The sequence below is a fragment of the Crocuta crocuta genome, unplaced genomic scaffold (genome assembly GCF_008692635.1).
Source record: "Crocuta crocuta isolate KB4526 unplaced genomic scaffold, BGI_CrCroc_1.0 scaffold54, whole genome shotgun sequence".
Lineage (NCBI taxonomy): Eukaryota > Metazoa > Chordata > Mammalia > Carnivora > Hyaenidae > Crocuta > Crocuta crocuta.
The window spans coordinates 4,181,655-4,207,595 of NW_027530356.1; the positions used below are offsets into that span (position 1 = coordinate 4,181,655).

Here is a 25,941-nt window from a genome sequence, read left to right on the forward strand (position 1 = left end):
GAGCGCGGGAGCCGAGCGCTAGCGGGGCGCGGGGCCGCCGACTGACTGACGACGCCGGACTGGCCGGCCGAGAAGCGGGCACGCGGGACGACAGCGGGCCGCCGGGATATTCTCGCGCCGCCGCTCTGGCCGCCGCCGGGAGCGTGGAGTGAAAGAGGAAGGAAACGCAACGCAACAACCGAGCAGTGCTGTCCTTAGCCTCGAACTACTTCGGGTTCGGTTGCCAACGTCAGCACTGGACGGGCTCCGCCCCGCGGAAGTGCGGACTCCGCCTGCTATAAAAGAAGGGGAAGGAGGGCGAAGGCTGGCGCACCAGCCCTAGTCCGGCCCCACGACGCTCTTTAAAGTATCGCCCTAGAGCTGCGCGTGCGCGTTCGGGCTCCTCTTTTACTGCCGTCTCCTACCGGAAGTGGATTGGCCCCGAGGCTCCCGATACCGGAAACAGCTATGCGCTGTCTCCACGCCTGAGGAGACGTGTAGGGGCCGGGTTTGGCCCTTGTGAACTCTGACCCAAGCACATGGGTTTCTCTTTCCGGGGCAAGATGGCGCCGTCCACGCCACTACTGACAGGTGAGTCCTGAACGAGTGAGGGACTTTTTCAGAGCATTTTCTTCTTGTGTCTTTGCTCTTGGGGTTTACCCGAGAAGCACTGGTGTCTGATCCACCTTTCCATGTGATTTGTGGAAGAGCTAGAGGTTCTTGTGGGTTGCTTCGTGTAGCGTGGCAATCGGAAGTGAGGCCCACGCCTCTGGGCTTCAGCATTCCCCTCCCTTTTGCCCGTCCATCATTCCTCCCTGTCGCTTCAAATTCCGCTGAAATTGAGGAAGAGAGATAAGAACAGAAAGTGCTAGTTGAATTTGTTACCCGGGGCCTGCAAACGCTGGTTTCATACGAACTCTTAGATGGTGACACATCTTGTTGACGATGAGAAGTCATTTAGTTCTGTAATAAGGAAAAACATAAGCAAATGACTAGAATGAGCAGACACATTAAATACACCTGAATTTAAGCAGTACCAAATTCTGAGCTCTTTGCTTTAATGAAATTAGTAGGATCAAATATAGCGGAACCGTGGTAGTATAGGTTTAAAGTGATGAAAGAGTGGTCTGGGTACGTGGCAGTGAGCATTATGGAAATGATAGCAACGTTTGATGTTGAAATAGGTATGAGTATTTTAGAATTTGATTATTACAGGATTCCTGAGATTTTGAACCGGAGGCAGAGTTTATAATTTTAGAAAGGGTAATTAACTTTGTCTTGGACTGTGTCCGCGAAGACTCTGGACTAGGGTAATGGCTGGGATTCTCATATGAGTGTCAAATACAGAGGAATTGGGAGAGAAAAGACCAGACACGTTGATTAAGCCATGGATAGTTTATACAGAAGGGAAAAAAAAATCATTAACAGAAAGGTCGTTTACTTTGGCGGAAGGGGGTTATGTCCCCAAACTTGAAAGGAACCTTAAAAAGCTTTTGCACTTTTTGCCATTCTGCATTTTAAGAGCTTTGTTATTAAGCACTATGACCCCTCATATCAATCTGGCTACCGCAGTTCATCACATATTTATCAAGTAATGACTATAATTTGTTAGATTATATGCTAGTCAGATACTATTTAAAAGGTGTAATTATATAAGTAAATGAATTTTTTTCTCTGGCTTCATAAAAGTAACTAGTATGTTATTCACAGTTTGGGAATACTGAATGCTTATTTGAACTCTAAATTTTAAAAAAAAAACTGTTTAAAAAAAATCTGATAGGGGTGCCTGGGTAGCTCAGTCGGTTGAGCGTCCGACTTCGGCTCAGGGGTCATGGTCTTTGTGCTGACAGCAAGTTCAGAGCCTGGAGCCTGTTTCAGATTCTGTATCTCCCTCTCTCTCTGATCCTCCCCTGCTCACACTATCTCTCTCTCTCTCTCTCAGAAGTAAACATTAAAAAAAATTTTTTTAATGAAGAATCTGATAAGCTTTCTAACTGAAACAAATGTAATATTGTGTGTCAATTACACACAAGTAAAAAATGTAGTTTGAAAAAAACTCTTAGATGGGCTTCTCGGTGTTTATAGGGTAAATTCCATCCTCTTTAGCATAGTATGTGGAACCCTTCATAATCCTTGAAAAGCTCTTTGCATTCATTTCCTTGCTCCTCACCCTATCATGCTCCATCAATTTTGAATAGCTTATAAAACCCTTGAAAAATCTACTTCTTCAGTCTAAGATTCCTGTTCCTCTTGATTTGACTTCTTTCCCTCTTTTAAAATTCATTTTGGGGCATGTGGGTGGCTCTGTCGGTTGAACATCCGACTTTGGGTCAGATTATGATCTTGTGGATTCATAAATTCAAGCCACCCATCAGGCTCGCTGCTGTCAGCACTGAGCCTGCTTTGGATCCTCTTTTCCTCACTCTTCTCAGATGATCAGCCATTCCCAGGCTATATTTGTACCTCATATATCCTTGAGGTTTGTTTTGTTTTTTTTTTTCACTATCACACAGATTAATTATCTGGTTGTTTAGATGCTTTTCTGCCCTGCCACACTGAACTCTTTGGTGGCAGAGGCAGAGTTTTACTCATCTCTGTTGTCTTAGTACCAGATAGAGTGTATAGTAAATAATAGACACTCTAAATGTTTGATGGAGAAATAAATTAATGAAAGATAACCACTTCATTTATGGTCAGATTAACAAAGTGACAGTTTTCTTACAATACTTAAAATTAAGGACTTGGTAAGAGCTTAAAGGTTAGCTATTTGGTCTATCCCTCATATTCTCATATTACTCATAGAAGCCCAGAAAGATTAAGTGGTCAGATTCACATTGCAAATTGGGAGAATCAGGATTATATTGAATCATTCAATTCCATGGTCCATTTTTCTTGTACTTGAACACACTAATTTATTTTTAAAACATTGTTAGTATAGGCATTTCAATCAATAATAGATTCTTTTACTTCCAAAATCTATTTTTAAACTTAGACTCATGGATTTTGGAGTTTGGAATAATTTGGAAATTGTCCAGTAAGTTTTGTCAGTCACAGCTTTTAATTGGAAATGATAAAAAGCTAGAGCAGGTGAAAAGGGGATATTTATTTATTTATTTATAAAACTCATGTAATTGTAAAGCTTCAGTACTGCTACATCCAGGTACTCACCTGACTCCAAAAATGTTTTTCTTTATCCCTAGGCTCTTGCTTTCTTTTCAATTAAATTCATTCTTAGGCTGACATTCTCCAGGTTTACATTCAACCAGCTCAGCTGCCCCAAAAGAAAGCACATTTTCTTTTGACAGTCTCAATGCTGGTTGTCTTTGGCTTGGCTTGGCTGGATCTTGTTCATCTTTGAATCAGTTAATTTTTAACCAAATCACCAGGACCAAATTATATTCTCACCCTTGGAGAGTTTCCCCTTGAAATCCCCTGGATTAATTGTCTCCTAAAAGGTCTCCTAAAATGTAGGGCCTGGATCCATGCCAGGCATATAAAACAATGGCCCTTACATGAAACCCATCTGTCTAATCAGCTTACCTGGGTTGAGACCACATTGAGTTAATTTATTCAAAATGGAATCAGTTTCTTACATTGAAAGGTACTTCAGTGGATGGAAGGGTTCAAGAAAGTATCCCACTGTAATGATCACCATATCCCTGACACGGGTTCTTTATTGAAGTCTTATAGTTTTCTATATTAACTCAAGCCTAGAGGAATAAATGGTATGTAAGTATCTATAAAGGCTAGTAATCTTTAAGTTTTTATTTATTTTGAGAGAAAGTGAGCAGGGAAGAGGCAGATAGAGAGGGGGAGAGAGGATCCCAAGCATGCTCCATGCTGTGCAAAGCCTGATATAGGAATCTAACTCAAGAACGTTGAGGTCATGAGTTGAAACCAAGAGACAGATGCTTAACTGGCTGAGCCACCCAGACACCCCAAGGCTAGTAATTTTTTTAAAAGATATAACTTAAGTACAACATTTAATATGATTGTTTTAAAATAGTTTTTCTTTATGAAACTCTGGCATTTAATTGTTGCTTTACTGAAAAGAACTGTTCACATTCTAGATTTTTCTTCCTAACAGAACATATTTCCAGATGCCCTTTGATTAATTGGGGAAAATCATTAAAAACAAGGAATCGTATCAACTCTCAGTACACTATATTAAACCATCTCTACATTGTATTCACTGTTTCATATTTAGTCACTTCCAATTAAAGTGAATTCCTCATTAGAAAGTAATGCATAGAAAAATTGTTTTAGTTATTGAAAAGAACTTTTGAATCCATATTTATTTTGCTGTTATTAACTTGTAATACAGTTTATGTTCTGTTAAGAATCTGATTTTGTGTCTTCTAATAAACTTTGTATACTGATTTATTCTTGTAGAAGTTACTCATACTGATTAAATCCAGTAAAATATGTTAGTGGTTCCAAAATGTCTTGCAACACTTTTTCCTAGTTCTGTTTCTGTGTAAGGAGGTTTGCAGTGAATATAAATTTAAGTAGTGACTTACATGTGTGAACAAGACTGTAGTGATTCAATATGACTTTTATGATTAATCCAGTTGATAATTAGTTCCCCTAAAATAGACATATCTGTTATAAAGCATGTGCAAAGAAAGGTTGTTTAATTTAATGAGGACCAACAGTATCACCAGTTTTAAAGTAGCCCTGGTTTGTACGTTTGTCTCATGGAATTTGTTTTTGCCTTAGTAAATAAGTCTCGGTCTCTTCAATTTTTTTATTTTAATGTAACACTTTTGCCCCATATTCCCAAGCAAATCCATTCTTGAGAAATGTTGAAAAACTTTTTTCCAAACTTGATTGGTTTGATTTCTTGCCATATTGTGAACAAGCATTAATTACCAAGAATTAAGGTCTTAGAAAACGCCTTATACTTTGATATAGTTTAAGATTTATAAGAAGTTGCAAAAACGGTAAAGGGAGTTCCCATGTACCCTTCATCGGCTTTCCCCAATGACAGTATCTTACATTACCATAGTATATTATCAAAAGTAGGAAACTGTTGCTGGCACAGTAGTATTTACTAGATTACAATCCTTCTGTGGATTTCACCAGTTTGTGTGCGTATATTGTACTCAGAAATTTTATCACATCTGTAGATTTCTGTAACTGCTGCTATCAGAATATAGAACTGCTCTATCATAAAGAAGCTGCTACCCTTTTATAGTCAGAATCTCCTTCCAACTCTGAACTTTGGCAACCACTGATCTGTCTTTTATCATGATAATTTTGTCATTTCAAGAGTGTTAAATAAATGGAATCATATAACATAAAGTCTGTGCATTTTTGTTTTAAAACTGTTTTGAGGGCGCCAGGGTGGTTCAGCTGGTTAAGTGGCGACTCTTGATTTCATCTTAGGTCAGGATCTCAGAGATCGTGAGTTTGAGCCCCATGCAGAGCTCTGTGCTGTCAGTGTGGAGCCTGCTTGAGATCCTCCCTCTCTTTCTGCCCCTCCCCCACTCTCACTCTGTCTCTCCCCAAATAAATAAACTTTAAAAAAAAGTATAAAACTCTTCTTTATTTAGAATGTGTACATGTGCATTTTGAAAAGCACTTGATTAATTTGACTCAAGATTTTGCTTCTCCAGAAACATAACTAAAACCAGGAAGTAAAAACCACATGAGACTGAATGCTACTTGAGCAGGAAAGAGTGACACTTTTCACACCGACTTTTCTGTCAGGTGTTGCCTTGTAAGATTTTGAGTTAACAATCTATATGAAAGAGTGTGGATTAAGTAGTTTTTGTTCCTTGCTCCTGTTCCTCTCTTAGCCCATTCAGGCTCCAACAACAAAAATACCATAGAGTGGACGGCTTAAACACTTATTTCCCACACTTCTGGAGTCTGGGAAGTCCAAGATCAAGATACTGGCAGATTTGGTGTCTGGTGAGAGCCTACTTCCTGATTCATAGACAGCCATTGTCCACTGTGTCCACCCAGGGCAGAAGGGCAAGGGAGCTCTCTGGAATCTCTTTCAAAAGGGTGCTAATCCCATTCATGAGGGCTCTGTTATCCTCACCTAATTGCCTCCCAAAGGCCTGCCTCAAAGTACCATTACATTAAGGATTAAGGTTCAACATATGAATGAGGGGGTGGTAATCATTCAGTCTACAGTAGATCCTTTGGGGTTTTCTACCTGTCTTAGTTTGTATGTAGGCATAAAATAGAAATTTTAGAAAAGGAAAACCTTGTACTGGTTTCCCTGAATACCCTGAAAGTTCCCATTGCTACTTTTATGAGTTCGGCAATAGAGTTGCCACTTTAGTCCAATTGACCCTTGAGCAACATGGGTTTGAACCATGCAGGTCCATTTAAACATTATTTTTATTTATTTTTTAATGTTTATTTATTTTTGAGAGAGAGAGCATAACAGGAAAGGGGCAGAGAGAGGGAATCACAGAATCCAAAGCAGGCTCCAGGCTCTGAGCTGTCAGCACAGAGCCCAACGTAGGACTTGAACTCACAAACCGTGAGATCATGACCTAAGCTGAAGTCAGACGCTTAACCAACTGAGCCACCCAGGCATCCTTGCTTATGATTTTCTTAACACTTTCTTTTCTGTAGCTTATTTAGTCTATTGTAAGAATACAGTATATAATGCACATATAACAAACTTTGTGTTAATTGACCATTTATGTTATCAGTTTCTGGTCAGCTGTAGGTTGTTAGTAGTTAAGTATTTTGGGGAGTCAGGTTACTCACGGATTTTCAGTTGTGCAGGATTTAATACCCCTAACCCTTGTGTTGTTCACGGGTCAACTGTATAATGTACAAAAGCTTTGAATTTTACCCCAAGTAAACATTGTGGTTGTTAATAGAAAAGTCAACAAATATATAGGACCAAGGTCACTAGTTACAAGTTCATGAGAACACAGAAAGCTGAGATGAATTCAATAAAGCTTTTTTTTTTCTTTCTTTCTTTTTTGCGATTCACTTCAGGAATATTTTTTTCAGGGCCAGGAGTTAAGGCAATAGAACATGGTTTGATTGCATCGTCATACAGCACATTTTCTAATTACACTTCAGCTTCAGTGGGACTTCACTGATGATATGCTGTTTTATTTTCCTGGGCCTAGATGCGAATTCTAGAAGAGTCCTTAATGTGTTAAATTGCCACAGCAGCTTGTGGGAGGGACCACATCAGGCTGACAAAATTTTATTGTAACCCTTATAGTAAAGTGTAATCTGGTAACTAAACTCCCTAGTTTGGTAAAAATCATTTTTGATTAATCCCTCAAATAAAGATTTGTTAAAACCATTATTAGAGTATTAAGAATGGCCTATTTTCTGCTAAGTCAGAATGTTTCATACATGATATTGCAGCCGATGATTTGGTGATGAGAAATAGCACCATTTTGCCTGTGTAATATGTTGGTGCTGCACTTGACCATAGCCAAAAAACTGAGAAACAAGTGAGAATTTTGATGTTAAAGGATTATACGTCATAGTTTTAAAATCTCATAGGAAAACGTTTTTGGGCACAAAATGTTTTTTAATATCATTAGAGATTCTTAAAATAGATAACTTCAGGGGCGCCTGGGTGGCTTAGTCGGTTAAGCGTCCCACTTTTGCTTAGGTCATGATCTTGCGGTTCGTGGGTTCGAGCCCCGTGTCGGGCTCTGCTGGCTGCCAGCTCAGAGCCTGGAGTCTGTTTCAGTCTGTGACTCCCTCTCTCTCTGACCCTCCCCTGCTCACGCTGTCTCTCTCTCTCTCCTAGAAATAAATAAAAAATATTTTTAAAAAATAAAATAGATAACTTCAGTGTTGCATTCAAGGCGTAGCAATAGACTGAGCTCCTTTTACATCATTACCTTGAGTACAGTGATGAATTCATTTTTTTAAAATCCCTGATATCTAGCACATAGAGCTGTGCAGGGGCCAGATCACATAGAAGTTTATGAGCCATAGTGTAAGGAGTTTAGATTTTAATATGTGCATAGACACCTGGGTGGCTCAGTTGGTTAAGTGTCCAACTCTTGGTTTCAGCTCAGGTCATGATCTGGTCGTATCGGGCCCTGTGCTGACAAGCGCAGAGCCTGCTTGGGATTTTTTCTCCCTGTCTCTGTGCCCCTCCCCCACACTAGAGCACACGCGCACACGCTCTCTAAAAATAAATAAACTTAAAAAAGATTGTGATATATGCAGAACATTTTGCTAGGCTTCATTCTATTCAAGGCCAAAGGACCTATGACAGTTTGACAGTTCAGTCTAGTGCTCTGCATATGAGAAGAAACATGGTATCTGCTTGTATACTCGTGGGTCTCTAACCAGCAACTTAATTTAGTTATGTGTTTACTTATTTTCTGTCCCTCCAGTAGAATGGAAGCTCCAGGGAGTCTTCAATTTTTGCTTTATTCATCAATGGTTCTTTTCCTTTCATGCTAACTTTATTTACTTTGGGACTGTAAGTTATATCACTTTCAGTATTTGAAAATTGAGCTAGTAATTTTCAAGTAGAAAATCAGTGTTAATGAGAACTGTCCCTTGAGAAGGGAGCTGAGAGTGGCCCCTGTTTACCACCTTTGCTGCCTTCTCAGTAAACAGAAGGGGATATTTGTGAACAGCTGGCAGAAAAGGAAGCAGTTTTAATTATAACCATGAACCTCAGTAAAAGTTTTTCTTCTCTTCAGTTCTTAGGCTGTTGCTGCTAGCAAGAATTTTAGCTGATAAAATAGTAACTCATCACAAGCCCTGCTAATTTTATCTCCTAAAATTAAACACTCATTCTCCATTGTCACTGCCCCACCCCAGTCCAAGTTTCCATACTCTTCTGTGGGATTTCCTGCAGAACTGTCTTGAGTAGTCTTTTCTTATCCACTCTTAATGTCTTCTAGTTTATTCTCTGCAGTGTACCAGATTGATCTTTACAAAATGCAAATCTCGTTCTCAAAATGTGCCTAAAACCCTTTTGAAGTTCCCCACCATTCTTAGGCTACAGACCAACATTGCCTAACTTAGGCCACAAGATCCTGTTTGGTCTGAACCCTGTTTTCTCCTCAAGCTCCAGTTCCTTCCATAAAGGCCTTCTTTCCATTTCTCTGTTGCTCTGTCATCTCTCTAGCCATGGAGTTTTTGCACTTGATACTGTTGTCTTTGCCTGTTAACTGCTATTCATCCCTCAGATCTCAGCACACAAATCCTGTGATCTGGCAGTTTCCCTAACTTTACTTTCCCATATAGTTTTACTTTGTAGCACTAAGCACGCTTATAGAATTCCATGTATTTGACTAATTGTTTGATTAATAAGTTCTGAGACAAGGCTGATTTCCCTCCCTCTTGTATCTCTAGTACTCAACATAGAGTCTGGGAGGCAGTTTTTATTTTTTACTCAATAAGCATTTGTTGAATGAACGAATCAATTTATTTGACTTTATTTATTAGAAGCTTTAGAAACTTCTAATTTGGCCATTTAAAAATATATGATTAATTGTTTAGATGCTCTTGCTTAATCTTGAACTTTATTCCCACTTAAATTTTTCGGATATTACTGTCCTTGGGAACTTCATAATGAATGTGTCTCATCCCACTTGTTCTCTTAGTTTGAGAAATTTTAAATATATTAATAATGCCTTACTTTTTAAAAGAACTTTGAATATATTCTGTATTTTTAGGTTATTGTTTTGTATAAAGCACTCAGCCACTCTGTGTTCTAATATTTCCTCTCGTCCAGGTTGCAAACTGCCAGCTCTTTACTGTATCTTTACATAGCAGAAGGAGAGCTGGCTAGCTGTGGGACTGTTCTTATAAGGGCACCAATCCCATTCATGTAGACCCTACCCTCATGATCTTATTACCTCTCAAATTTCCCAATTCCAAACACTATCACATTGGGATTAGAGTTTCAACACGAGAATTTGGGGGAGCCATAAACATTCATTCCATGAGATTACCTATTGGTTTCCCAGCAATTGGGTTACATAATTTCATCCAATAGGGTTAAGAAAAATTTACCTTTTTAATGCTAATATTCTGTAGTTCCATGAAATAGTTAATAATTTCATTGGTATTTTGACTGAAAGCTTTTTGTTTTTTAAAATATTTGTGGGGTGCCTGGATGGCTCAGTCGGTTCAGTCTCCAACTTTGGCTCAGGTTGTGATCTTGTTGTTTGTGAATTGAAGCCCCACATTGTACTTGCTGCTGTCATTGCAGAGCCTCCTTCAGATCCTCTGTCTCCTCCCCCTACCCCCCACCCTGCCTCTGTTCACATTTCCTCAAAAAGAAAAAAATAATAATAAAATTTTTGTGATTACTGAGTATTTATTAACAAACTGATGGTGGCTCTCTCCATGTTGTTTCTTTAGTCCGAGGATCAGAAGGACTTTACATGGTAAATGGACCGCCACATTTTACAGAAAGTACATTGTTTCCAAGGTATGGCTTATTTTGTTAAGTGATGTTAAAGGGGACTATATAACACATTCTAAATTATTTTTGTTATTGTTATATTCTGAACAAGAAAGAACAGATAAGTGAGTTTCGTGGGTTATGTAATATTAACAGAAGATGGAAAGAATGTATATTCTCTATCAAGAAAAATGATCAGTCTTTAGATTTGAAACTAATAGCTTCAGCATGTTTAAAAGAAAAGTGTAGACGCTAGTATAATTGAGTTCAAGCCTTTGACTTAGAAGAGTTTTATCTTAGGAGATGAAGAAAAACTTGCAAATGTCTTAGCCAAACCTCTGCCTAGAGTCTTCATAAAATCAGAGAATGATAAATGTGTAAGAAAGGAAGGAAATATGATAGATAGATAGATAGATAGAAACAGATATATTTTTTCATAAAAAGAAACAATAAAAGGCTAAACCAAAAACTAATAAAAGTGTTAAGTTGGTGGCCTAACCAAATGATGACATTGCAGAATTCTTAAACACATTCAGTAGCTTTATTGGCAACAGAAAATTGATACTGTCATTTTAAATCTATCACAGGATAAAACAATTATATTAATATTAGAAACCCAAGATTTTCAGTATAAGAGTGAAGGGATAGACTTGCATATATTAATATGAATTCATGATTTCTTTTCATAAAAGCATTTGTATTTTTTAGTTCTGTCCACTGAAAAAGGTCAAGGAGCAGTGATAAGCTAGAAGCAGTGAATACCCCCTGTCTCACAGATAAAGAGCTCTAAACACCATTCTTCACTAACAGGAACTCTTTCCTTGAAGAAGTGACTGATTCCAGGTCCAGTACAGAAGACATACGAGTTGAGCTAGAGGCAGTTTGGTCCAGAAAGCAAAGAAGCTATAAAAGATAAACAGGGCTTTGTTAAAGAGTTATAAGAGTCAACTTCATGGGGTTCACACCAACGTAAGATGAGACCATTTGAGCATTGGAAAGAATCATGACTAAAAGGATTGAGACATTCAAGTGTATCAACACTCCCCCGAAAGTTACTCTCTCTCTAAGTCTTATTGGTCAGCTTTGGAGGTTGATGGGGTCCTTGCTCATTATTTTGAAGATTGATAAATCAAGAGAAAGAATCACACATTTATTTTGTCTTTCCCGTATAGACAAATTTTCAAAGTATCCAGATTGTTGATGAGAAAAACTTAGGAGAATTCTAGTTGATAACTACAGAAGTAATGTGGGGTTAGATAGCCATTGTAGTCCTAAAGAAATCATGTGTCAGTTCTCAGACTTTAGACATACATCAGAATGATCTGAAGAGCTTCTTAATACAGATTGCTGTTTCCTCTCCAGATTTTCTGATTTATTAGATCTGGGGTGGGGCCCAAGAATTAGAATTTTTAACAAGTTACTCCAGTAATGCCAAAGCTGCAAGTTTAGGGACCTTGCTTTGAGAACCACTGATCTGGGCAGATGATCATCAGAGTATATGCTGAACCTGTCAGAGGCACTATGGATGGGGAACTTTATAATCAGGCTGACATCACCTAAGTCTCTTGACCACTTTTTCACCAGACCCAGTTCTCGAGAACCATGATACAAAACGTATCACAACCAGCTGTATTGGCATCACCTCAAACGAGTATAACATCTCAGTCCCTGATTCAGCTTACTGAATCAGAATCTGTGTTTTAACCAGATCTTCAAGTGATTTGTATGCATATTAATATTTGAAAAGCACTACTCTAGCAAACGAGTCTGTGTCAGAGCTATTGTGCTGCATGTACTTCAGTGGGGTGTACAATCCCAAGGCAGCAGGAATGAGGGGTAAAGGGAGTAAGGCAAAGAAGAAGTGAAAGTGAATCTAATGTGGAGTGCACTGAGCTGACCACAGATTGACAAAATATGGCCAGGTTGCTTGGTCATGCAAAGTGTCTCCAGAGAGGCTATAATGAACCACTGGGCCTCAGAACAGTCAGTTGTGTAGAGGAAGGGTAAGAAGTATATTTACATCCAGAGCTTCTTATGGTCTATTCAGGTTGAATCTGAATGTCAGCTTCTCTTCCTGCTACTGCAGTAGGCATAGTGGAAGCCTGCTGAAATGTGGCCTCGCTCCTACAGAGTCTGAGACGACCAGTAGTAGATGAGGTGGCCAGGTCTCTTCATTGAATAGCTGATGACTGGGAGCAGGAAAGGTAGGGAGAATCTGAGGAGGCACTTAAAGAGTCCAGTACAGTCTCAGCATCACTAAGGATAGAACAAGGAGACGTGACGTATCCCCTGGTGGGTAGTAATGGGAACTCCATCATACTTAACTTCTAGGAAGGTCAAAAAACAAAAACAAAACAAACAAAAAACAAACCTGTTGCTAATCAAGCTTTTGGATGAGTGGTTCTCAAATTTGGCTACATATTAGGATGACCTGAGGAGCTTTTAAAAACCTAGATATTCAAGGACTGGGCATTAAATGATAATAAGGATTATTGTTGTTATTTATGTGAGATAAAGTGGCATGGTGGTGAAGTCAAATGATTAATGAAGTTTAATAATTTATACATTACATAAAGCTGTAAGAAATGACTAATGTTTTAAAAGAGAAGAGGAAGATGTAAATAGAGCTCAGTAGGCTGGACTAATAGACCAGAACCTGGGTGGAATTAATGAGGATAACTGCACATTCTGCCCTTACGCTCAGAAATAAGTTGCAGTACAAATGTAGGATGGGGGACGTCTTGGTCATAGTTGTTTATGTGAGGAGAGGACAAAAAAGGATGTTTCCATAACTACAAGCTGAATAAAAGCTCCCATTATTAGGTGATTGCAGAAACACAAATGTCATCTTCAGATGATTTAATGTAAAGATAGTATCCAGTTTAAGGGGGATGCACTGGTCACTTCTCAGTGCTTGTTATGTAATAATTCAGATGTTTATTAGCTATGAAGTTCTGGTTTTATGTGACTACACATATGGGCATTTACATGCTCCCACATACACATTTCTGTTTGGACGTTGATTGTCACTGTGAGATGTACTCGTAGTAGCCCTCTCCAGTTCAGAGTTATAGTACTTAGAGTTTCAACCATTGGGTACAATATTGCCAAGAAGTCTGATTTCCCCAGGTCTGTTTTGTTGAGAATTCTGCATCCACACTTGTTTAATGTCCTGTCTCTGCACATCAGAAACTGATGGAAGATCTTTGTCCTTCAAATCCAGAGCACTTCTTGGCTACTTGAGGATATTCTATCCACAGTTGTTTTGTTATGCAGGTGATCTGGGGTGTTCTTCACAAAGTCTCCATATTGAAATCCTTCAGCGCTCAGGATCAGCGCCGACAACTAGTAACTTCCATGTTCACCTACATTTTTGGATTTTCACACAAACTAGTTACTCACCTAAAAAGGCTCTGTTTTCTCCTTAAGACTGATCTGTTGGTACAACATCAAGTTCCACCTTACTTTGCAGTGGTTATTGGCACTGCGTTTAGGAGATAAGGTATTTTAGTAGACTAAAGCCTTATGGAATTACTTTCTTAAATTTATGTAAGCTCATAATCATTAAGTTAGTAATAAGATTGTAGATTTTTAACCAGAATTTTTCAAAAGTATTCATGCTTATTAAACTTTTTTTTTCTTGTCATTTTCAGGGAATCTGGGAAAAATTGCAAAGTTTATACCTTTAGTAAGGATGGCACCTTGTTTGCCTGGGGCAACGGAGAAAAGTTAGTGTTTATTTATAGAACATATTTTATGTGTGTTTCATCAGTTTAAACGTAACTGGCATTATTTGAATAACATGTGTCTGGGTGTCATTAATAAAATCTTTCTTTTAATGTCATGATGTAGTTAGGTATTGTCCGCAATGCAACTTCCATAGAACAACTTCAAAGTTGTTAGCTTCAATTTATGTGCCATGACTTGACTTATCTAGTTTCTTAGAATTAAAAGTAACATATGGAAAGGGGCAATTAATTTAATGCTGGAGAAGCTGAGAGCTTGTTTTAAATAGTGCTCTAAGTTATTGCTTAGGATTTCTTAAGTTCTGTACTAACACTTCGAGAATAGCTCTTTGTTTACGGTAGATTTAGATACTTTATTATATCTTTGCTATTAATTTAGTAGCAACTGCCTACAGTTATTACTATGAGTTTTATTGTATATAAAAGTCTATTATTTAAGTATTTTATAAATTATTCAAAGCTATGTTTAGAGTAGTCTATATTACATAAAATAATCATCACAAAATTGGCCTTGCAAAAAAAAATATTTTGATTAAATACTCATAATTTCACTAAGAAAACCACCTGTTTTTAATTTTTCTGTAGTCACTACAACATTTTGGTCAAAGAACCAGGAAAATGCCTGAATATTTGTTATTTGGTTTAAAGTTATTTTTGTTGTTGTTTTTAATCAGATGTAATAGGTTTTTTAAAAGGGAAAAATGCATACATTAATACAAAAAGTGCCTTTTAAATGTTGGTCTTTACACAGTGGTAATATATTCTGAAGTCTTTCAACGATCAGATTAGATTAAACACATGATTTTTTTTTTTAATTAATGCTAAAAAGATTATGCTGAATTAGGTCATTCACTTTTTATGACTATCAGTACCTGCAGAATTAGCTTTTGTAATTTTATGTTAATCAGTATTTTACTTTTTTTAAGTTTTTGAATCCAATAAACATACTATTACCCATGAACTATTAAGAATATGATCATACTAGGTCTTATCCACAATGTTAACAGTCTTAATCTCAGTCTCAGAGAATGTACTCTCAAGTTTTCTTATATTTAGTGTAACTAATTGTGCAAATTTGACTTTTATTTTTTAAAATCTATCTTGTAATTTATACTATGAGTAATGAGTTAATAGAAATTCACTATTTAATGGGACATACCATATTTCTCTTCATTGTCTATTATCTTTTTGAGGTATCCCTTATTTTGCTAGCTTAGAGTTTGTTGAACAAGTCTGTTTTCACCTTTACAGTTAAAATCATTTTTTATACTTCATATCCTTGCTTGGCTTTCTATTGGATTCAACTCTGAACCTTTTTTTTTTTTTTTAAGTTTATTTATTTTGGGCGAGAGAGTAAGAAGAGAGGGCATGCAAGCCAGGGAGAGGCAGAGAGAGAGAGAGAAAGAGAGAGAATGAGAATGAATCCCAATCAGGCCCTGTGCTCATGTGGCACCCGATCTCGTGAACTGTGAGATCATGACCTAAGCTGAAATCAAGAGTCTTGACAGTTAACCAACTGAGTCACCCAAGTGTCCCTGAACCTTTTAATATGTGCCCATTTGTTGTGTCCATCCTTTTAGTAGATATTTTCTATGCCTGCTTCCCACATTTGTTTCCTTAAACTGCTGTGGCCACAACGACATATAATGTTCCTGAGGGCAAGAGAAACAGATGTAATGTATTGATGAGCTTTGCTGAGGTCATAGTTAACTAATCAAAAACTGTAACTGATTTTTCTTTAAATATGTGAGGTTTTTAATTAAAAGAAATACTTATTTTTAACTAAGAATAACTCTTAAAGGCTATCAAAAACAAAAAGTTTCATGTAATCCTAAAATATGTAATTTACAGTAAGTTGTAAAGAATCTTGCATGTTTGTGTGTATGTTTAAACAATATGCAATAATTGTTCACTCTTAGCAATTTCTGCTTGTCCTAAACCAGTGTCCCAAACTTGAGTAGAAGAAAGTAACTTTAAGAAATTTCTAAAATAATATGGAATATCATTTTCCCCCCCAAATCGTACATAAAACAAGTTAGGCAAAACTGGCTAGAACTTGGCTCTGGCATTTATCCCTAATATGATCTTGGACAAGTCATTAATCATTTCATTTTTCTAAGCCTTACTTTTACCATTTGTAAAATGGAGATGATAATACCCATTTTATAAATCTCTTGTGAGGATTAAATGAAAAATGTATATAAAGTGGTTAGGCCAGAACATGGTTCATAGAAATTATCTAAAAAATGGAAGCTGCGGGGCGCCTGGGTGGCTTAGTCGGTTAAGCGTCCGACTTTCGCTTGGGTCATGATCTCGCGGTTCATGGGTTCGAGCCCCGCGTCGGGCTCTGTGCTGACTGCCAGCTCAGAGCCTGGAGCCTGTTTCAGTCTGTGACTCCCTCTCTTTCTGACCCTCCCCTGCTCACGCTGTCTCTCTCTCTCTCCTAGAAATAAATTAAAAAAAAAAAAAAAAAAAAGGAAGCTGCTTTTATTATACAATTGTTGTAATTTTTATGATAATTCATAGTTTTATCTTTTGAAGATTGCTTTTGATATTTCAATAGACATCGAAAGTCTCCTTGTTGATTTCACAGCTGCTACAGCTTCCATTTAGTCAAATTTAAAAATATACTTTTGGTTTAGCACTTCTATTTTCCCTTGGTTTAATACACCTCAGCTTATCTGTAGGTTGGCATTGTGTCCACTTAAAGGCCTGTTGTTTTCTTTTTAGCAAAAAGTGGAATCATCTATTATATCCTTCTGCTAACTCTGTATTTTCCTTTTTTTTAAATTTTTTAACATTTATTTATTTTTGAGAGACAGACATATAATGAGCAGGGGTGGGTCAGAGAGAGAGGGAGACACAGAATCCGAAGCAGGCTCCAGGTTCTGAGCTAGCTGTCAGCACAGAGCCCGACGTGGGGCTCAAACCCACAAACTTTGAGATCATGACCTGAGCTGAAGTCGGACGCTCAACCAACTGAGCCACCCAGACGCCCCCTGTATTTTCCAATACCAGCCTTATATAGGGGCTTTTTGGCAAAATGTACACTTGGTATTTGTTGTTGTTAAGGTGTTTATTTGATATTTTCTAGAACTTACTGAAAATTGATTTTTATAAAAACAACCACTTTACAGTGATCTGTATTTAAAAAGAGGTATGAATGTTTTGGATAGTGCTGGCTATTTTAAAACAGTATTTCATTGCTGAAGTAATTTCTTTTGAAACCAGAGTAAATATTATCAGTGTCACTAACAAGGGACTACTGCACTCCTTCGACCTCCCAAAGGCAGTTTGCCTTGAGTTCTCGCCAAAAAACACTGTCCTGGCAACGTGGCAGCCTTATACTAGTAAGTATCTTCCAATTGTAAAAATATTGACAGGATCAGTTCAGTTCAGGGGGAAAAAAGAGAAGGTTTATAACCTTATAAGAAAACAATTAATCTTTAGATGGTAAATAGTGTTTGTGACTATCTTTACCCAACAGTGAAACTTGTATTCCCCCAGTACAATGTACATTTAAGTAATTTCAAGGTACAGCAAGTTAGTGAAAAGATTCATCGTGAAATAGAGGGGAAAATGCTTAAGGGGAATTTTAGAAAGTGAATAACCGCTGATGGAGAAGATCTAAAAAAATAAGAATAATAATGACCTTTACATGAAAAACATTTTAAATAATCATGGTATGTCAAAGAGGAAGTATAATAGACGCAACATGTCAGAAATGTGTAAGGTATGACAAAGTAGGAAATTGGTGTGCCATTTTTTTAAACACATTTAAAGATATGATAGTATGTTATATGAATGTTTTCTATAGGTGTGCTTCATAGATGAATAATAAAACACTTGGGGTAGATAGGATTTTTAAAAAAATGTTTTAATAGTGTGGGCATTGTTGAGTTAAATATATGATAATAGCTCATTGTTTGGCTACAAGCCCTCTAGGTTGGTTCTTCAAAAAGATAGACTTGAATGAATCTTTATCCTAGTAAATATTAGGGAAATTGAGCCTCGTGAATATTTTATGTAACTGTGTGTGTGACTTAGAAGATTGTTTCATCATAAGATAATTTAATCCATTTAACAGGTCAAGCTTAATAAATCTCTTAAGTATTCTTAAAATCTATAGTAATCAACTCATTTCAGAAATGCTGAACTTTTGTCATGGCTTTAGGACTAGAGATTAACCCAAAAGGGAAAGTTGATTTAAAGCAACTCTTTTACTTGATCTTTATAATCTTGTTCAAAGTTGTTTTAAGAATGAATTTTTTTTACTAGTGTTAGGAGACAATTACTGCAAAGACATTTGTTTTTATTTTAGCTTCTAAAGATGGCACAGCTGGAGTACCCAACCTACAACTTTATGATGTGAAAACTGGTACATGTTTGAAGTCTTTTATCCAGAAAAAAATGCAAAATTGGTAAATAAATGCTTTAAAATACTAATTATTTACAAAATGTTTTAAATATATTCATTGTGTACTATTTTTCTCAGATACTAGTTTAAAAAATAACTTGTCAGACTAAAATCTAGATCTTTAGGGATCTAGTGTATATGGGAATATAATAGACTAAAACTTGATCTTTCTTTTGTTTAGTATTTGGAGGAAAACAAACAGTATCTTTCTTTTACAAATGCTAACTAAAACTATTAGGAGCTGACTTGACATTGTATTTATAAGTATTTTTCCTTAAATAGTAAGCAATATCACAAACTTAAACATGTTAACATGAGGTTAGGTGTGACTAAATTTTTTTCATATTCTTTCAACGTAGGTGTCCATCTTGGTCAGAAGATGAAACTATCTGTGCCCGAAATGTTAACAATGAAGTTCACTTCTTTGAAAACAACAATTTTAGTATGGAAAGATTTATGAAATAAGTTTATTATTTACTATAAATGTATACAATATTGTTGCCTTATATGGCATCATAGGGTTTTCCTAAATACTATTGATATATTAATAATTGCTGTTATATTAATTCGTTTGAATAACTCTTGTACATCTAAATGCTGAAGAAATTCTATAACAGATTTATTTTTATAAGTTTTTATTATCTAATAATTGCTATTAAGGCATTTGCATACCTCTTAGTTTAGTTACTATTGAAATTTTGTGATGGAAATTTTTAAAATGTCTTATTGTATGGAATTTCAAACATCACAGTAGGCACTTAGTCCCAGTAACTTTCAGCCCATTGCCAATCCTACCTTATCCACACATCTCTCCACCTAACATCTCTCTTACTGTGCTAAAGCAAATCCTAGATGTTGTATAATTTTACCTGTAACTATCTCAGTATGTATCTCTGAAGATGAGGGCTTTTTAATTGTTTAATAGCCACAATACCATTATCACAGATATAAAGTATCTGGTCAGTGTTCAAATTTCTGATAATTGCAAATGATACAGTTTTTTTGTTGTTGTTTGTTTAAAGCTTATTTATTTATTTAGAGAGTGAGAATGAGTGTGTGCAAGGAAGGGGTAGAGAGAGACGGAGAGAGAATCTTAGGTTTCTTTCTTTTTCTTTTTTTAGTTTTTAACTTATTTTTGAGAGAGAGAAAGAGAGAGAGTCCCAAGCAGGTGCTGTCAGTGCAGAGCCTAATGCAGGATTCAAACTCATAAACCGTGAGTTTATGACCTGAGCTGAAATCTGTAGTTGGATACTTAACCAACTAAGCCACCCAGGCAGCCCTCTTATAAGTTTCTTTTAAGCTACAGGTTCCCTTTCCATCTCTTCTGCCCCCAACTTGACATTTATTATATAAGAAACAAGGTTACTTGTCATATATTTTCTCATAGTTGAATTTTGCTATTGTATCCTGACCTATAGTTCAACATGTTCATCTGTCCTCTAAGTAGCTATTTGAATCTAGAACTGGTCAGCTTCAGATTCTTCTCTTTTCGAGGGATGAGGACAAGCCTGCCTTACATGCAGTAATTTAGTGGTTTTATGAAAAAGCACATAGCATTTTATTGTCTTTAATTTTGTAGGATTAGCTGATCCATTTTTTCGTGACTGGTTGCCCATTGGTAATTTTCCTCCCCTCTCTCCTCTCATTTGTTAAGTTGTACTACTTCTATAAAGAGAAATTCCCCCATCTCTTTGATTACCTAGTGGCAACCTTTATATAAGAAAGAGCACACTATGTTCTTATAATTAATCAGTTGGATTAGATGTATAATCTCATTACTTGCCCAAGGTCACCCAGCTACTAAGTGACTGGGTAGAAATTAAAATATAGGTCTGTGTTGTTCCCATTCCACATTTTCTCCATTGTGTTGCCTTACCTACGTGAGATTCCAATGAGCAGTATTACTGTATCACTACATTAATCTTTTATAACACATTCAGAATTTATCATCTTCCTAGTAGTTTTTCTCTTTCATCTAATACCATTTGCTTTTTTTTAGACACAATTGCAAATAAATTGCATTTGCAGAAAATTAATGATTTTGTGTTATCACCTGGACCCCAACCATACAAGGTAATTTCTATGTCTTTGTTCATGTGGCATTTTAGGAGATTAAACCTTTTCCTAGTTCTTAGTGACTATAAAAACATGTCCATCTTAGTTGATATGCCTCAGAAAATTAAGTGATGATGACATGTGTGTATTTCAGGTGGCTGTCTATGTCCCAGGAAGTAAGGGTGCACCTTCGTTTGTTAGATTGTATCAGTACCCCAAATTTGATGGACCTCATGCAGCCTTAGCTAATAAAAGTTTCTTTAAAGCTGATAAAGTTACAATGCTATGGAATAAAAAAGGTATGATAAATATATTTTATCTCATTTATCAAGTATTAATTGAGGTTTATAGTCCTTTATAGAGACAAAAGAGTATCAATGCTTATATAATGAAAACTTACATGTGCTCTATTAAATTAAAAAAATTTTTTCTTATCCACATTAGGTTAAATTGTGTTTTGAATCTAATGAAAGTTTTTCCGCTGTAGCCACTGCGGTGTTGGTGATAGCCAGCACAGATGTTGACAAGACCGGAGCGTCCTACTATGGGGAACAGACGCTGCACTACATTGCAGCGAACGGAGAAAGCGCGGTCGTGCAGTTACGTGAGTACTCCCACAGTCTTCTTGTGCTAAAACAACGGAGAACATACTGTGCCGTGAAGGTGATGCAATCTGAATTCTTGTTCAGGTGATAAAGCTCACATATTTTAATAACCTTTCAGGTAAACTTCCCCTCAATCAGCAAACTTAAAATCATCCCCAGACATACATTATTTTGACAGAATCCAATTAACTTAGTTATGCCAGCACTTTAGTGGGGAACTTGCCGAGTGAGGTAATTTCACCTTGGTAGCTCTTTGAGGACTTATTCAACTTATAATGACAGGGAGTGGGTCTTGTGAGTTTAGCACTGCCTTCAGAACTAAGTGTTAGGAATGTCACCATTTCATCTTTTGTTTTTATGAGCTAAATTAACTGTAGAATAAGACAGTTTTAAAGTTCTGGCAACTCCCTGGTTTTTCATTTTGAATTGAACATGTAGAAGTAGGATAAACTTGCTTACAAAAAACTGTGTATTTCCTCTGAAGTCAGAAAGGAAGCAAGGATGTCCTCTTTTCACTATAATTTAACATTCTGAAAGACCTCATCAGTGTAACAGATCAATAGAATAAATGTACACTTTTGTGTAAAAAATCTGTTTCTGAGAAAAAACAGAATCATCCCTGTACGTATAGATGAAGTCAGAGTATAAACAGCCACTTAAGAAACGTAAGAGAAGGAAAGGTAACGATACATACATAACATACATAACAACAAAAGGCAAGAAATCTAAGGACTAATGGGAAGAAAACTTTAAAACTTCTAAGGGACAAAATGTGACCTTTATAAGAAGAATTTTATAAAGATGTCATTTCTTTCCAAATTAACCTAAAAAGTAAAATGCCAGTAGGTTTTTTTAAACTAGGTAAACTGGTTCTAAAGGTGATTTTTTCCTAATCTCAAAAGTGAAAAGAGATTTTTCTAACAAGGCAGAACTAATAGGGGAAAAATGATTAATTTGAATATATAAAATATAGATTTCTACATTGGAGGAAGAAAATTCCGTAAATAAAGCAAAACCAACAAAAAATTGGGGAAAAATGTATTTAGATGGATAAGGGATAAGTATGAGAAAGGTGAATTTTGTTACTATATCAAGTAAATCAGTAAAAGACCAATAACTGGAGAAAAAAATGGGTATGGGACAGTAAAAAATAGTCCACAAAAGCAGAAATAAGATTGTGTAAGTATATTAAAAGGTGCTCAGTTTATAATAAAAGAATAGAAAGGAAGACAGTTTTTCTCTCAGCAGCTTGGCAAAGATAAAAGTATGAAATTATACAGTGTGAGTGAGAATGAGGAGAAAATCTGTACTCTCACACACTGCTGGGGCTCCTGGCTCACTCAGGCAGAGGAGTATGTGACTCTTGTTCTTGGGGTTGTGAGTTCAAGCCCCACATTTGGTGTAGAGATTACTAACAAATAAATAAACAAACTTAAAAAAACTGTTGATAATGTAAAATGGTACAACTTTTCTGAAGGGCATTCTGGTGGCACATTATCAAGTAAATGTATGCACCTTTGAGCATCCAGTTTCACTCCTAAAGGTGTGTTTGTGTACACTCACAGTTGAGAATATACAGGAATATAGTACCGCTGGAAAGCAGTGAGGCAGATCTCAGTGTGCTTATGTGGAAAAGTTTCAAGCTAGAGTACTAACTGAAACAACGAAGAACTATGTGTATGTGTATGGTTAAGAGAAATGCTTAATTTCAGCAAAACTACTCTGAAAGCATATACAAGGAATAGAAGGTTGCCTTTGTGTAGAGGGACTTATTTTGTGGTGTATCATTTTATATAATATGTATTTTTATTGCTGTGTGCCTACATTCCTCTTCTAATGAAAACTAGTAAGAGTAGGAATAATATATGTCTATGAGCCTCCATTGCCAAAATGTTTAAAACAAATTTAGATTCCCTAGAAGGCTCTTAAATAAATTTATGATTATACATCAATTCCCATAGTATATCATATAAAAATATTTTAATTGCAACATATGTTGAAACTGTTGAATTTTTTTTTTTTTTTTTTTACTGTTTGACATGTTTAGAGTATTATACAATTATAACTTGGCTAATAAATACTGTCTTTGTGTTATTCTTTATTGCTGATTTCAGTTTTATATTCTTTTTCTAGCAAAAAATGGCCCCATTTACGATGTCGTTTGGAATTCTAGTTCTACTGAGTTTTGTGCTGTTTATGGTTTTATGCCTGCCAAAGCGACGATTTTCAACTTGAAATGTGATCCCGTGTTTGACTTTGGAACTGGTCCTCGTAATGCAGCCTACTATAGCCCACATGGACATATATTAGTACTAGCTGGATTTGGAAATCTGAGGGGACAAATGGAAGTGTGGGATGTTAAAAACTACAAACTCATTTCTAAACCAGTGGCCTCTGATTCTACATATTTTGCTTGGTGCCCTGATGGTGAGCATATTTTAACAGCCACGTGTGCTCCCAGGTTACGTGTTAACAATGGGTACAAGATTTGGCATTATACTGGCTCTGTCTTGCACAAGCATGATGTGCCATCAAATGCAGAATTATGGCAGGTTTCTTGGCAGCCATTTTTAGATGGAACATTTCCAGCAAAAACAATAACTTACCAAGCAGTTCCAAGTGACGTACCCAGTGAAGAACCTAAAGTGGCAACAGCTTATAGACCTCCGGCTTTAAGAAATAAACCAATCACCAATTCCAAACTAGTAAGTGAAGTTTTGCTACTTTGGTAGGAAAAGGGTGTGGAGTCCTCAAGACCTTTTTCTCATGTTCTCGTGTTACTTAGCACCTGATTAGAATATAAACTGTAGAAATCATGGAGGATCTACTGCTGAAGATGGTGAATAGCTGACATTGTTAGGTTAACAGAGTAGCCCATTTAAAACCGTTCACATTTTACATTTGTGAGAAAGATAATGGAGTATGACATACTGGCTTTGTAGAGATCGTGAGCTCAAATTCACATGCCTGTCAGGCTAGCCTGGTAATGTAAGGCTTTGGTGGCTGGGAGAGAATGGTGAAAGGGAGAGATCATGCCCTCTTTAAAGGCCATAGCAACTGCACAGCAGTAGCTGATTGTTTCCACAGGGGATTTAGGCTCGGTTTGCCAAAATGTTTGATTTTTCAAGACAAAACAAATCTGGAGGCTTGTATAAAATTTCTCAATTTTTAAAACACTGTTGGTCAAACAAAACATTTCTTTTCCTTGGGCTGTCATTTCCCATCTGTATTGTAAAGTTATGACTAAAGCATTGGTCAGATTCCGGTCTGCTTTAAAATGTTAGCATTTCAGAGCTCAGGGGAAACATTTATTAATGATCCGGTTCTCTGTGAACATGTTAAGAAATAAAGTTGTTCTGTAAGAATGAACAATAATATTATTGGTATTATAAAGGTGACCATACAGTAGGTGTAAACTGGTCCAAGTAAACGAGAATATTTAGCCACGTAATTATTAGCCACTCAGGGAAGTAGACACTTTTTCAAAGGATGAATATTCCTTTGCCTCCCTTGTACCACTCTTAACCCTCAAAAACAAAAACAGAAGAATAATCCTTCCTCCTTCACAAAAGCTAGCAGTGGTCTGTAATGACCTCATTGATATGTTCTGTTTAAACATTTTTGTTGTATCATTTACTAAAAACATAAAAACTTATTAACAAATTAAGCCCCGTTTATATTTATATGTAGATTAAAAAGGAAAGGGTATAGTAGCCTTTGCATTTGTCTTATCTCTATATTGAAATTTTCCTTTGCTAAGAGAAAAACAGAAGTAACCCCAGCATATCTGGCTTTCTAAAGATATCTTACAAGATAGCACAGGAGGAATAAATTCTGAATCACTGTGTATTTTTATTCTCTGATCCATAAAACTCACTTGTTTTGATAGAGGGAGGAAGAGAAAGATATACTTTTGAAAGTAGTGCTAAAACTTGGTATGAACATTTAAAACCAAAATTGTTTTTACCATTTAAGGTTTCCACTAAAGTTTTGCTTTTGTGTGTAACATGATGATTATGTGATTTTATCAAATCATTTTAGTTGACAAAACCACAGGCCCAATGTTTGTATCGAATTCTAGAAATGAGCTAAATGGCAAAAAAAAAAAAAAAAAAAAANACATTCTAGTAAATAACTTCACAAAGGAGGAGGGTTATCTATCACAAAGGAGAAAAAAAAAGAAGGGATGCTCTCCCTGAAGAAAAAAACTTTTTTTATAAATAAAAATTCACATGTAAATTGTACTTAATTTCGTGGCTTCCAGAAACACCCTTCAGTATTGTAATATATTCATCAAAACAGTCCCGTTATAATTGACATAAATGAAAAAAACTATGTTAATACGGATGAAATTGTGTACGGTAGGCGCAGTACTAATGCCAGAAAAGTTCATGATCCACAGTAGCTGTGTGGATTTTTTTATTTTCTTGTCTCAAATGAAAGCCTGTCTGTGGCTATGTTCTGTTCATCATGTGCGAGAGCCATGTAACTTTTCCTTTCTTACATCATTTGTAATTGCATTGTCATTTCTCTGGAGTTCTCATGAATAGAAACTTTTTTATCCAAAGCAAGCTACTGTAGAGGTGCCCACTATTGAAAGAATTTTGATGTATAAAACAAATATTCAGCAAACACTGCCATGTCCTGACTAACACTGTGTGCTGTGTAGATAAAAAAGTGAAAGAGACATGCCATCGACTTTGTTCTACAAGTGCGGGCTCTCATGTTCAGCTGCTTCAGTGGAGCAAGTACACACACAGCGTT

The 25,941-nt window shown here is 36.5% G+C and overlaps 1 protein-coding gene across 5 annotated transcripts in view; it reads left to right on the top strand.

Moving 5' to 3' along the window:
• Positions 1 to 484: 484 nt before the first annotated feature.
• The window catches only part of EIF2A (eukaryotic translation initiation factor 2A), a 33,564-nt gene continuing 8,107 nt past the window's right edge, over positions 485 to 25,941 (top strand). For 3 of the 5 annotated variants that reach the window (XM_077765900.1, XM_077765901.1, XM_077765902.1), the window contains exons 1-10: positions 485 to 570; positions 10,312 to 10,381; positions 14,008 to 14,082; positions 17,332 to 17,450; positions 18,422 to 18,521; positions 18,877 to 18,959; positions 20,517 to 20,590; positions 20,727 to 20,871; positions 21,060 to 21,176; positions 23,311 to 23,882. In XM_077765900.1, coding sequence (XP_077622026.1) covers positions 519 to 570; positions 10,312 to 10,381; positions 14,008 to 14,082; positions 17,332 to 17,450; positions 18,422 to 18,521; positions 18,877 to 18,959; positions 20,517 to 20,590; positions 20,727 to 20,871; positions 21,060 to 21,176; positions 23,311 to 23,882 — 1,407 coding nt within the window. In that variant the 5' untranslated portion in view covers positions 485 to 518. The remainder of the gene's footprint in view (positions 571 to 10,311; positions 10,382 to 14,007; positions 14,083 to 17,331; positions 17,451 to 18,421; positions 18,522 to 18,876; positions 18,960 to 20,516; positions 20,591 to 20,726; positions 20,872 to 21,059; positions 21,177 to 23,310; positions 23,883 to 25,941) is intronic. The other 2 variants (XM_077765903.1, XM_077765904.1) reach the window with 1 other exon arrangement.